Raw genomic sequence first — 12,553 nt, 5'->3', positions numbered from 1 at the left:
ATATTTTCTTCCTGTTCACGGTGCATCTATTTTGTGAGTCTGTCAGAGAATCAACAAAACCACAACCAGACAATGTTTACTTTTAATGATCTTTAATTAACACAACACACATAGAAGAATTATTGATTGGAGCCATAAAGAATCACCTTATAATCGTGTTACATAATGCACAAAGTTGTAGAAAGACCTACTTTATATTAAATTGTCAAAAAATTACATTTTTCACAGCAGACAACCTTTTATCCTTTAAATTAATGATCAGACTAAGGAAACCAAAAGAAATATGTGCGCAACAAAACAGACTGATAATATACAAATGTACACTTTATACAGTTAAATGAACTGCTGAGTTTCAGACGACATCACAACGTTCTATAGGCCAATATTATTTAACACAGACGGAGGCAGCTAAAGTACATTTAGTTCACATGCAAATTTTGTTGTAACACAGAAAGTTAATGGGTTTAGTTACGGGTAGATATATTACATTAAAATATTATTATTGCAATATTACGTTATGGTGGCTAAACTTTTTGACTATTTCATGACAAAGTACAATGTCATTAATAAGGAAATTTGTCTTTTGCCCCTCGTCTGGGAGTTTGACATCATCACATTCGACAATCTGAAAATCAATACATGAAATCGAGACTGAAGTAAATAAAATGCTGGGTGATATATTACACAAAAAAACAGAAAATGCACATAATTTTCCTTCATATTGATTGATCACAATGTAAAAGTGACTTTAAGTATTAATTTCCTGTCCATAAACAATACAAATCACATACTTTTACTGACAGAGGATTGACTGTGGACTTCTCCATTAAACAGCACTAAGAGTATTATTGACAATTACAATTTTTGCATCATAAGCAATCATAAAATAGTATGTTTTAACTTAAGCTCTAAGTGCAAGAAGGTCGGAAAAAACTAAAAACAGGTGTCCAGTCAAACAGTTCAAACTCATCTCTGTGTGTCATTGTTTGAATAATCAGGTGCTTTAAGTTGATTCTTGTTCACAGCTTTGGTCGCCCCTGATCTTTTCTTCCTTCTCTTTCAGTTCTTTTCTTCTCTCTTTGTTTTTCTTGAGCGATTTTATCATCAAGTTCTTGAGTCATTCTTTTTTTGTGACTCTCCTTTTCTTTCTTTATCTCTCATTCTTTCTGCTCTACCTTTCTTTTTTCTTGCAACATTTTTCTCTTTAAATAAAATTCTTCAGCTTGTTTATGCTCCTCTTCATATGCCATCTTCAGTTGCTTCATTTGTTTTTTTAAGCTTTTTCCACTAATTTCTTTTCTAAAGTTTCCAATTTCTTCCTGTCATCTTCCATTTGTCTTTTGCTCTGTTGTAGTTTTCTTTCAACTGTTGATTTCTGTTTAATCTCTTCTTTGAGTTTTTCTTCACATTGTTTCAGTTTTGTTGTCAGTTCATTTATTTCTTCTTTATATTTTCTCTCCATCTCGTCTCGTTCTCTGTCTTTTTCTTTCAGTATTTTAGGAAACTCTCTCTTCATGTCGACCTCAGCCTGTAGTAACATGTTGTTGGTGTAACAGTCTCCTCTGTTCTCCTTCACCATGACATCGATCTTCTTCATCAGCTCTTTCACCTGAGTGCGGTCTTTCTTTTTACTGTTATTAAACACATGGAACCTGTTTCCATAGTTTGAAATGAGCTCCTTAAAAGACTCATCACATTCATTTTCTATGTAATCTTCAACTGTGATGTCGTCCATCTCCAGTTTGTCTCCATGAGTCAGAAGAACAAACATGAACCTGTCAACTTCTTTCCCAAATCCCTTTTTTATAAGTTCTAGTGTCTGTTTTTCTTCAGGCGTCAATCGTCCGATCTGCAGCACCAACAGAAAGACGTGTGGTCCTGGAGCCTGCAGACTGATGCTTCTTAATTTTTCCTCATTTCCTTCTTCACATGATGTGGTCGTGTCAAACAGACCTGGAGTGTCCACCACAGAAACACGGCGTCCGTCTATCACAGCCTCTGCTTTCTGACACATTCTGGTCACTGATCTTTGACTCAGTTTTGTGTAAAACTCTTCTCTCCCGAGGATGGTGTTTCCTGAAGAGCTCTTTCCTGTGCCTGTTTTTCCAATCAAAGTAATCCTCAGATCACCTAAAAACATCAGATAATACTACATTAAGTTTGTGGCAATAAAACCGATTAAAACATTTTAATCACATCATCATCATCATCATCAACGTCACTTGAATCATAAACTTACATCTCTCCTGTTGTTTCTTTTGCAGAGCACATATCTTCTCTCTCTGACCTTGTACCAGTGTCTCTGTGGTGAAGCTGTGAGGTTCATTCTTGGTCCTTAAAGTCTCTACAGACTCCAGCAGCTCAGAGACCTGCTGCTGGTCCCTGGGGTTGAATATAAAATATCCTCCTCCACAGATCTGACTCAGCTCCTGGATGTCTCTGTCTCCTGTGACAAACTGAAGCTCATGTGGAGCAGTGGACTCTGAGTCCACAGTGAACAGAATCATAGTGAAGAGAAGGACTCGAGAGCTGAGTGTGTCCTGGAGGGTCTTTAGCTCGGCCTTGTCTTCGTCGGTGAGGTTGACCCAGCGGTAGAACCAGGATGAAGGCATGGACGCCCTCAGGAGCACAGAGGGAGATGCAGCGGAGACACTGCTCCATCACTGTCTCCAGAGGTTCTCCAGACAGAACCGACAGCTCCACCAGAGACACCCGACGCCCACAGACCTCTCCCTCATGTTTAACACACTGCCCTGAGCTGCTCGCTGCAGGGAGATCTGCTCCACCTAAAATGGACTCAGCTGCTGAGCTCTTCCCTGCTCCACTGCTCCCAAAAAGAACCAGGTTCAGAGAGGGTTTGTGTTTTATACCAGAGGCCAAAGTCAGACCTGTGTCTTCCTCCTCAGACACTGGAAAGAGAGAAATTGACTTTAATTATGAACTACAATGGGCAGTGGGTTATTTTTATTTATTTATTGATACTGCAGTTGCTTGTGAGTGTTCAAAGTATCCTAGAGTATATTTTTGATAAGTGCAAAGAAATCTCCCCTTATGAAGTCCATGAAGGTCTGTCCTTAAAGGTTGTATAGAGGATTTTCCAAGGAAAGAGAAATACTGTGATTGTTTGCCTCCTCCTACCTCCTTACACAAAAAGTAATGCTTGTTTATATCATAAATATTCTAAATTCATTATATCAGTGCGTGTGAGGGATTTACTGAACGGATTGCTATTAAAGTGATCTGTCCAGAAGTAATTTAGCGACCAATGTGTCAGTCTTTAGACCCTTCGTCTGCTTCAGTCGCTCCATCGCTGGAAGGAATCTCCAAGAATCACCTTAGTTTGGCTTCGCTCCTTTTCCCCTTCTCTTCTTCTTTCAGCGACCTCAAAAACAGACTTTCTTTTGCAGCAAACTGGTCGTGACTGCAACAAACTGCGAGGAGGCTACAGTTCGAAAGAACTGGTGCGTTGGTTCGAGTAAACAGCGTCTTTCGTAGGTGGAATGTGTGAGAGGCAAACATAAACCATGGAATCCCAGCGCACTGGCAAATCAGTTATGCTAGAAACAGGGAGTTTGAGGTTGCCTCGATATCTGTTAACTATTGTTGATCTGGCCCCACCACATCCACAGTTGATGGATTTTCAATCTTTTTTTTTTTGGCCATTATAATTACAAAGCTGCTGCTTCTTTATAATGATATTTTGAACTTTCATTGACAATTAAAAAAATAATAATAAATAATCCTCCACACAACCTTTAACTGTGTGTTTAAACAATACCAGTGAGTGCGGTGCAGCTTTAATTTCACTTACAGAACGGTGGCAGGACTCCGTAGCTGCCACTGCGTTTAAGACTTTCTTCACCTCCTGTAAACAAAAACACATAAAGAAAAGTTCATATTTAAAGTCCACCTTCATTGAGGAGAGAGCAGCTTTCATCCAGGACAAGCAACACTGATGTTAAAGTGCACTTATGCTAAATTAGAAGTAATTTCACCAAAACAAATTGTTTCATTTCCTGTTTGGACATCAGTAGCAAATATGACACATGTAGAGGTAATTCCATAATGTTACCAAGCGTCCACACTGTAAACAAGAGCAAAACATGGCTAAATGACACAATAGCTTTGACTAATTAAAATTAATGACAACACTTTAAATTTGTTAAATGAAGGTTAAAACTGCCACAAAAAATGCCTTCCTTGTAAATAAATTGTCCATGTATTTTGGATGGAATTCTTTTGTGTTGATGACGTAGAGGTATTACATTTTAGACCTCTGTACTTTATTTTCTACATTTTTCTTCATTTCCCTACTTTTATTTCCCACAAACTGCCACTTAATTTATGTAAATCTATAATAAATATTAACCACAGGTATTATCCCACCAAACCAAGTCCGAATTTGAAAATGTCAAAGAAATGTCTTCTATCAGGAGACAGAGGTGGAGTGGTGGTATAAATACAGTAGGATAATGAATCATGTCACTAATAGAAATTTGTGAATTTTCCTTTTGAAGAATTTTCATGAAAATACCAGAGAATAATACAGGACACAGACTCCTGCTCTGTCCAGTCCTGAACAGCAAACAAACCAACAGCTCCACTTCCTGCTATTGTAAATTATATATAATAATAATTAATAATAATAATAATTAATAATAATCTTACCATTATATCCGGCCATGGCAGCCTCCAGTTGTAAACTGTGCCAGTCTAATAATCTGCAAGCAATGTTTTTACTGTAAAGAAAGACAAAACCTCACAAAACAATTTCTTTAAAATCAAGAACCTGCTGTTTATCTCTAAAGGTGCTATGTATGTATGTATTTATTTTATTTATTAACTTTTATTTAATCAGGTGAAAATCCCAGTGAGATTGAAAACACTTTTTCAAGGGTGACTTCAGCTAAAGTGAGACTGCAGCACACATTATGAAAAAACATTTACACATTTGTATTAAAACAGGAACAGTATAAATGATTTTAAAAGGACTCCTGTTTTGTTTTTCTAGGACACATAGTACGCCAGTTATTCACCCTTTAACTGTTTTTATAATTGTCATTTGCACCACTCTGTTTAATTAAACTTTATTTATGGTTACACACAAATATATATTAATAAATAAATTGCCTACAAGCAGTTTTTAGATATAATTATAGTAAATTTCAAACTTACTTCAGACCAGAAGACGCTGCTTTCCTCTCAGCTCTCGTCAAATTGAAAGTATCTGAGTGGTTTGATTCTGTGAACTGGTCTGTCTGGATTTCATTTTTTGTGACGCACTTTAATCACCAGGTCAAGACAAGGACAAGTTTAATGCCTCAAAAAGCACTGATGCTCTTCCATGAATGTTTGAATATCCCCATTATTTTAATGTGCTATAAATGAAATGGAGTTATTGGCTCCCACTCACATCTGACATAAAACAGAACCTAACTTATCTCTCACTAAGGAGACAAGACAGTGACACCACCAGGTCAAAGTACAGGTCTGCTCTGTGGGGAAGCGAGCCCTCACACCATAAGAACGCAGGTTTTTCAAGGTATTTCTGAGCAGTGAAAACATATGTAATTGAATAAAAGCAAGATAGATCAGTTTAATGTTCTAATGTGGAACATACTTGGCAAAACAGGCGCCACACTTGAATTACTATAATAAAGTGAAGTGATTGTAGAAGGAGGCAGAGCTTTCAGACATTCAAACATGTGAATATAAAGCACAGAGTTGTGGAGTTTCTCTGATAAACAGACTGAATATTTCTAGTTCTAAAGTCAAACACAAGTGGAGTTATTGGGCCAAACCCTTCACCTGAGATTTGGAGATAATCAAACTGGAACAGAATGTAATTAAACAGGTTCAGTGAGGAGGTCTGGGATGTTTTTTTTAATCTTTATTTCCTCGTGCAGGTGGGGCAGGGGGTAACTACTCTGGTCATGACTTGACTTCTGATGATGAGATTCTGTTGGTCTGTAGTTTAATGCACAGCACCACGTTCCTGTAGAATCCTGAAAAGTGGGACATTTATCAGACAAACAAAGGACACGCTGGATTGTCACAATATTAAAATTTCTCATACAGTGGAAAAGGCTGATAGTAGTTTCCATACGGCAATGATAATAATAAATTCTATTGGAATGTAACCAAATGATGCAATCTCTCCCTGAAATTAAGTCACTGATGTTCATGAGTGACCTGTAGTGTAGAGTTGGTTTTATTGGTTGGTTAATTGTTTATAATTGTGTATTTATTAACAGAAAAGGTGCCTTTGAGTTAAAGACTGTTCTCACCTGTCTATTTTACCTATTGGCTCTATTCATTCTTACTGGAAGAGGTTTGGAAACAGATGATGACTTCCGGGGCAGTTACAGACACTGAACATGTGATAAAAATATGGATTCAGCAGAAGCGTCTTCACAACCTGACAAAGCTTTTCAATCGCATCAATGTCACTTACAGGCAGCTGGTTGGAACTGCAGAACATAACAGAAAACAGTTCCCGACAAATATGTGCACATAAAACCTGAACTATTTACAAGTTCAGTTTTTTAGATGCCAACATGTTGAATATTAGACTGCATCTGGGTTAGCATTAGTATGATAAAAAAAACCTTCAGCATAATAATAAAACTTAAAAAATGTAAACTAATGCATACTGTACTATGTTGTTACAGTTTCACAGCTGCCATATATAAAGTGAAATCTACACTCATCCTGGTGTCAAATGTAGTTAATATGATGAAGTGAGATTCAGGAGCAGGACCAGGCCTCAGCCGTCCTCTCCTCTCACCAGAAAACCACAACTCACCTCCACCACGCCTCCAATTTCCCATCATCCCAGTTTGTCTCAGCGAACTCGACCCCACCCTCCCTCCCCCTATTTAGTCTTTCAGTCATAAGACGCCTATGAGGGGCTCCTGTTCCAGATGGACCAATTATAGATTGAGACGAAGCCCCCACCCAGAGTCTCAACCAGCCACCTCTGCCCCCCCTCGTACATTATCAATAAACTTCTTCACACTATGTCGTGTTGGCGTGGTCCTAGTGACTTATTGTGTGGAGGTGTTTAACTCCTGGAGAGTAGAAACAGGATTCTACGAGGCCGTACAGACATTAATATTCACTATGAATATTTCCACGTGGCATTAAACTGGTGATGACATTCTCAAATGATTCAGGTTCAATTTAGTCCTATATGTGTAATATTTTCAATACCTCAAAATACTTCATATTAGTTGTTTCGTTACTAGTTTTAGTATTTGTGGTTTGTGATGTGATGATGTCATAATTCCAGATCAAATCAAATTAAATCAAACTTTATTTATAAAGTGTGTTTCATACAAAAAATTTAACACAAAGTGCTTTACAATCAGTAAAAAAACACCCAACCCCACAACTGCCAGCAACCACACAACCAAACAAGACACACACACACACACACATCACACACACACACACACACACACACACACATCACACACACACACACACACACACACACACACACACACACACACACACATACACACACACACACACACACACACACACACACACACACACACACACACATACACACACACACACACACACACACATACACACACACACACAACACACACACACACACACACACACACACACACACACACACACACACACACACACACACACACACACACACACACACACACACACAGACTAAGAAGCTATAATACATATGATTAGATTGAGATAAATGAGGCTGAGGAGCCACTTGTGCCAGGGAGAAATGAAACACCCGCCCTCCACCAGGACACAGAGCCCAGGGGAGAGATGAGACCCCAGCCTCCAGCAGCTGCAGCCGACCACTGCTCCCAGCACAGAGGAAACACTGGAGACCCTAAAAGTGATAAGTGAGTTAAAAGTTAATAACTATACACAAATACACACATAATATATGTATATATAATATACATCAATAAATATACTGAATACATGTGATAATAAACAAATAGAACAATCAATATTAATCAAAAGATGAGCTGAAAAGGTGGATCTGGAACCTGCTCTTAAAAACATGAACACTGTCATCAGACACAGGTGTCACAGGCGCTAGAAGAGAAATGTATTTTCGGGCGAATGTGTGAATGAACACAGGCCAATGTAAACAACACGACGCCATCTTGGGTTCACCTTCAGATCTGATTATAATTCCATTCAATTTATTCAGAAAAAATATGACAATTAGAAAAATAAAGTTGTTTAACACTCATAATGTCACTACAGCAACATTTATCTGACAGTATTACATCAAACCTAGAATGATGATTAAACAATATGAGCACACAGCCAAACTGAATATTCATCATTACAGTTGTTTTCAGTGGAATCAACAAAGTCTCATCAGATTCATAAGTGAAACAAATCAATTTCATCTAAAATCAAGACTAGTAACGTTCCAAATGTTACACTTTGTTGACCCAAATAGCAGTTTGTCAGGATTTTTGTGATGTCAACAAAAATCTAACGGGAAATATTTATGAGTACAATTATGCCGCCATTTTGTTTGTCATTATAATAGTGAAGCGTTTTCCTTTACCTGCAGACTCTGTCGTTCATTTTTTCTTCCTAAATCTCATTTATACTTGATATTTATGTGTGTGTGGTGCAGTCAGTTTGAATATTTCAGAATACACAAATGTATTGCAGCTTCCATAAAGAGAAAATATGAAGAATCTATGAAAAGAAACAAGTCACAAGAGTATTTAGAGCACAGCAACACATCAGGAAATACTTGCATCTAAACTCGTGACGTTTCATGTTCCACAAGTGAAGTTGTTGATACACCTGACCACATTCTTACATGTTTTAATTCACAATCTAAGACACATTTTTGTCACTCTCCATTTTGTCATTAAACCAGACTTGATTTCAATATAATAAGGACAATGTTATTGAAATTGTCATTTTCAGCAGAAAATAATCGTGTGTTATGTAAATAAATACATGAATAAAATGATCTGTATGTAGTTTTGATATTAGCTTTAGTATCAGTTTCTGTGTATTGTTTGTTTTATTTTTTTGTTCTCCTGATGAGACATGAGCTGCACTGCTGTGTTTTCTGTGTTTTTCTGGACGCTTTCTGTTGAAGATTTATAAAATGATCCATATCTGTCTCCATCAGCATTTTAAACTCATTTCACTGCTTAACTACATTTTCTGGATTTCTGTTCTTGTCATTTTTATTTTCTCAAATGTCTCTTTTACCCATTGTTTCCTTTTTTCTTGTTCTGTTCAAGTTGCAACATTTTCTGTTCTTAAACTTCTATTTCCTGTTTATATTTAGTCTTAACCTCCTCCTTTTCCCTTTTCATCTGTTAAAATGTGAGTTACTGTAGGGAGGAACATCACTGGAACAAATTAAATTGAGTATGAGCTTGATAATGTATTTATTTAGATAAAACAACAACAAATGTGCACAGTAACAAGGGTTTAAATATAGTTAATATAATAATCATTCAAATACAGCTGCACCAACAACAGCAGATCAGGTCCCCTCCAGTCATGTTCTGATTGGTCCCAGTTCAAACACCAGTGTTTCCCATGGATTTGGTTGAAGATTATTGTTGCAAAAAAATTGTTTTATTTGAACAATTTAATCTTATTCAATTTGAGGAGTAGAAATATCACTTACTGCCCATTTTTAATCTTTAAGTCATTTTTGACCAGTGTCGTCTTTTTTTTATTATAAGTTTATGATAATACAATAAGCAACAAATCAAATTTTTTATGCCATAATCCAAGTTGTTTCAGGAAGTAGAGTTTCCCCATGTCTTTACGTACACAGCATTACTGTTGTCCACATGGAAACCTGTCTCCCCCTCCTTTTCTCTCTCCTCATTTTCTCTCTCCATCATTTTCCTTTCTCTCTCCATCATTTTCCTTTCTCTCTCCATCATTTCTCTCTCCATCATTTCCATTTCTCTCTCCATCATTTTCCTTTCTCTCTCCATCATTTCCCTTTCTCTCTCCATCATTTTCCTTTCTCTCTCCATCTCTCTCCTTTCCCTTCTCTCTCATCATTTCCTTTCTCTCTCCATCATTTTCCTTTCTCTCTCCATCTCTCTCTCCATCATTTTCCTTTCTCTCCATTTCTCTCTCCATCATTTCCATTTCTCTCTCCATCATTTTCCTTTCTCTCTCCATCATTTCCATTTCTCTCTCCATCATTTTCCTTTCTCTCTCCATCATTTTCCTTTCTCTCTCCATCATTTTCCTTTCTCTCTCCATCATTTCCCTTTCTCTCTCCATTTCTCTCGCCATCATTTTCCTTTCTCTATTCATCTCCTCCCTTTCTTTCTCCCTCTTCTCCTTTCTTTCTTCCTCTCCCTCCTTTCTCTCCTCCTCTTCTCCCTTTCTCTCCTCCTCACCTCCTTTTTTCTCCTCCTCTTCTGATTTTCTCTCTCCCTCTCCTCTCATTTCCTCCCTTTTGCTCTCCCTGTTTCTTTCTTCCTCCCTCTGCTCAAATTTCCTCTCCATTTTCTCCATTTTTCTCTTCATCTCCTTAGTTTTTCTCTCCATCTCTCTCATTCTATCCGCCTCAGCCTTTGGTAACATGTCGTTGGTGTAACAGTCTTCTCCTCTGTTCTTCTTCACCATTTCATCGATCTTCTTCAGCAGCTCTTCGACCTGAGTGCGGTTTTTCATGTCACAGTTGTTAAACACATGAAACCTGTTTCCACATCCTTCGAGCAGCTGATTAAAGGTATCGTTATATTCTTTAATAAATTCCTCTATAGTCGTCTTTGAACGCTCCAGATGATCTCCGTGTGTGAACAGAATGATCATAAACTTTACTACTCCTTCACCAAATGCTTTTTTGATCAGTTCTACAGCATTTCTTTCTTCTTGTGTGAATCTTCCTAACTGAAGCACCAACAGAAAGACGTGTGGCCCTGGATCCAGCAAACTCACACATTTGAACCTTTCCACATCAACTTCATCGTGTGTCATGTTTGTATCGAACAGTCCAGGAGTGTCCACCACAGCAACACGACGTCCATCAAATGTAGTTTCTTCTTTCTGACAAACTTTGGTGACTGGGAGTTGACTTGGTTTTGTTGTAAATGTCTTTCTTCCCAAAATGGTGTTTCCTGAGGAGCTCTTTCCACTGCCAGTTTTACCGATCAAAGTGATCCTCAAACCTGCAAAACACAACACATTTTACAGACTTCTGCACATCACACACCTGTTCTGAAGTAGAAATATAATTTGGAAACTTTTGGAAATTTGGAAATTTGATAAACTTAACCAAAGTCAGACCTGTGTCTTCCTCCTCAGAGAAGTCAAGAGTAGGATGATCTCCATTGTTCTCTTTCAACATGTCATAAATTCTTGAGAACAGCTTTTCACTTTTAAACTGTTTCATCCACAGATATCTGTCTCTACATCTGCTGATCATGTCCTTTATATGTGCCTCTCTCATGTAATCATCTGGCTTTTTCTTGACCTGAAGTGTTTTTTATCATCATCAGTGAATGGTTGAAGACCCTGTTCACTGAAGCTCCAGGACTGACTGTAGTCGGCTTTTGTGTTTCTCAGTGAAGTCTTCAGGTTTTCATGAACTGCTTCTCAGTGAATGAATAAGAGAGACAAAAGTTTTCTTTAGCTCAGTGAAAACTCCACTGTTCACTGTTTACTGTCCAGCTCAGTGTTGATGTCCTCCACAGCTTCTGTTAGTGTCACTGTTGTTGAACTTCTGCTTCTAAACCCAAACAGACTCTCATTCATTATTTCATGTTTATCTAAAAACGATCCCAATCTATTGTTGTATATATTTTTATTATATTATTATTTTTATTTATATATTTTTATAGTTCTTTATAAAACTACACTAATTACACTATTCACCTCATTTTCTTTTTATTTTAATTTATTTATTTTTTTTACTATTCCAAGCAGTTTATTATATAATAATTTTAAGATAAGATATGCCTTTATTAGTCCCACAGTAGGGAAATTCCAGTGTTGCAACGCGCAATTCAAGAACAGCAGGAAAATGGTAACATGCAATAAAACAGATGATAGATAAGAAACAGATTTTCTACTGGTTCTTATAATATCTCTCAACCTCCTCTTAAATAATTTCTGAATCCTTCGTTTTCAGTTTTATAAATCGTCTGTGAACATAAACGTCAACACTGTGGTTCTTTTTAACTCTTTTCCCCATAAAGTAAAAATTCTGCTCTGTTATATCACAGATCATTGGGCTCTATTATTATTGTCCATGATGTTAGTGAATATGTTGTCAATACACACATCATGAATTTCAGACTGCCGGTCATTGTGCAATTCATACTGAGAAGGATTTTCTGAAAAAGTGAACATCAAACCTCCATGTTTGTTTTCCCAGTGGGATGTGTCTATTGACAAAGTCGATCTTTTCAAGTCTTTTGAACCATATCATATTTTACTTTTAGGTTTCAGACATCGTTATTTGTGTGGTTGTTGGATCCAAACAGCGGAAAACGACTCGAGAAATGTGTTTGTGAACTTCATAAAAATGCAAAAGTGA

The 12,553-nt window shown here is 37.2% G+C and overlaps 1 protein-coding gene and 1 pseudogene across 1 annotated transcript; both read right to left on the bottom strand.

Moving 5' to 3' along the window:
- Positions 1–522: 522 nt before the first annotated feature.
- LOC110162029 (GTPase IMAP family member 4-like) lies at positions 523–5,206 on the bottom strand (annotated as a pseudogene).
- Positions 5,207–5,931: 725 nt separating this feature from the next.
- LOC110162039 (GTPase IMAP family member 7-like) lies at positions 5,932–11,362 on the bottom strand. The gene is made up of 4 exons (XM_055161984.1): positions 11,302–11,362; positions 10,181–11,183; positions 7,782–7,879; positions 5,932–6,005 (listed from the first exon to the last, which is right to left on the bottom strand). Exons 1-4 carry the CDS (start codon positions 11,360–11,362, stop codon positions 5,932–5,934), a joined length of 1,236 nt encoding a protein of 411 aa, XP_055017959.1.
- Positions 11,363–12,553: the final 1,191 nt, after the last annotated feature.

The sequence above is a fragment of the Boleophthalmus pectinirostris genome, unplaced genomic scaffold (genome assembly GCF_026225935.1).
Source record: "Boleophthalmus pectinirostris isolate CB_2022bp ecotype Guang Dong unplaced genomic scaffold, ASM2622593v1 HiC_scaffold_4, whole genome shotgun sequence".
NCBI classification, from domain to species: Eukaryota; Metazoa; Chordata; class Actinopteri; order Gobiiformes; family Gobiidae; genus Boleophthalmus; species Boleophthalmus pectinirostris.
Note: the sequence above shows the minus strand (reverse complement) of the source record. Positions and strands in the feature narration are given on the sequence as shown.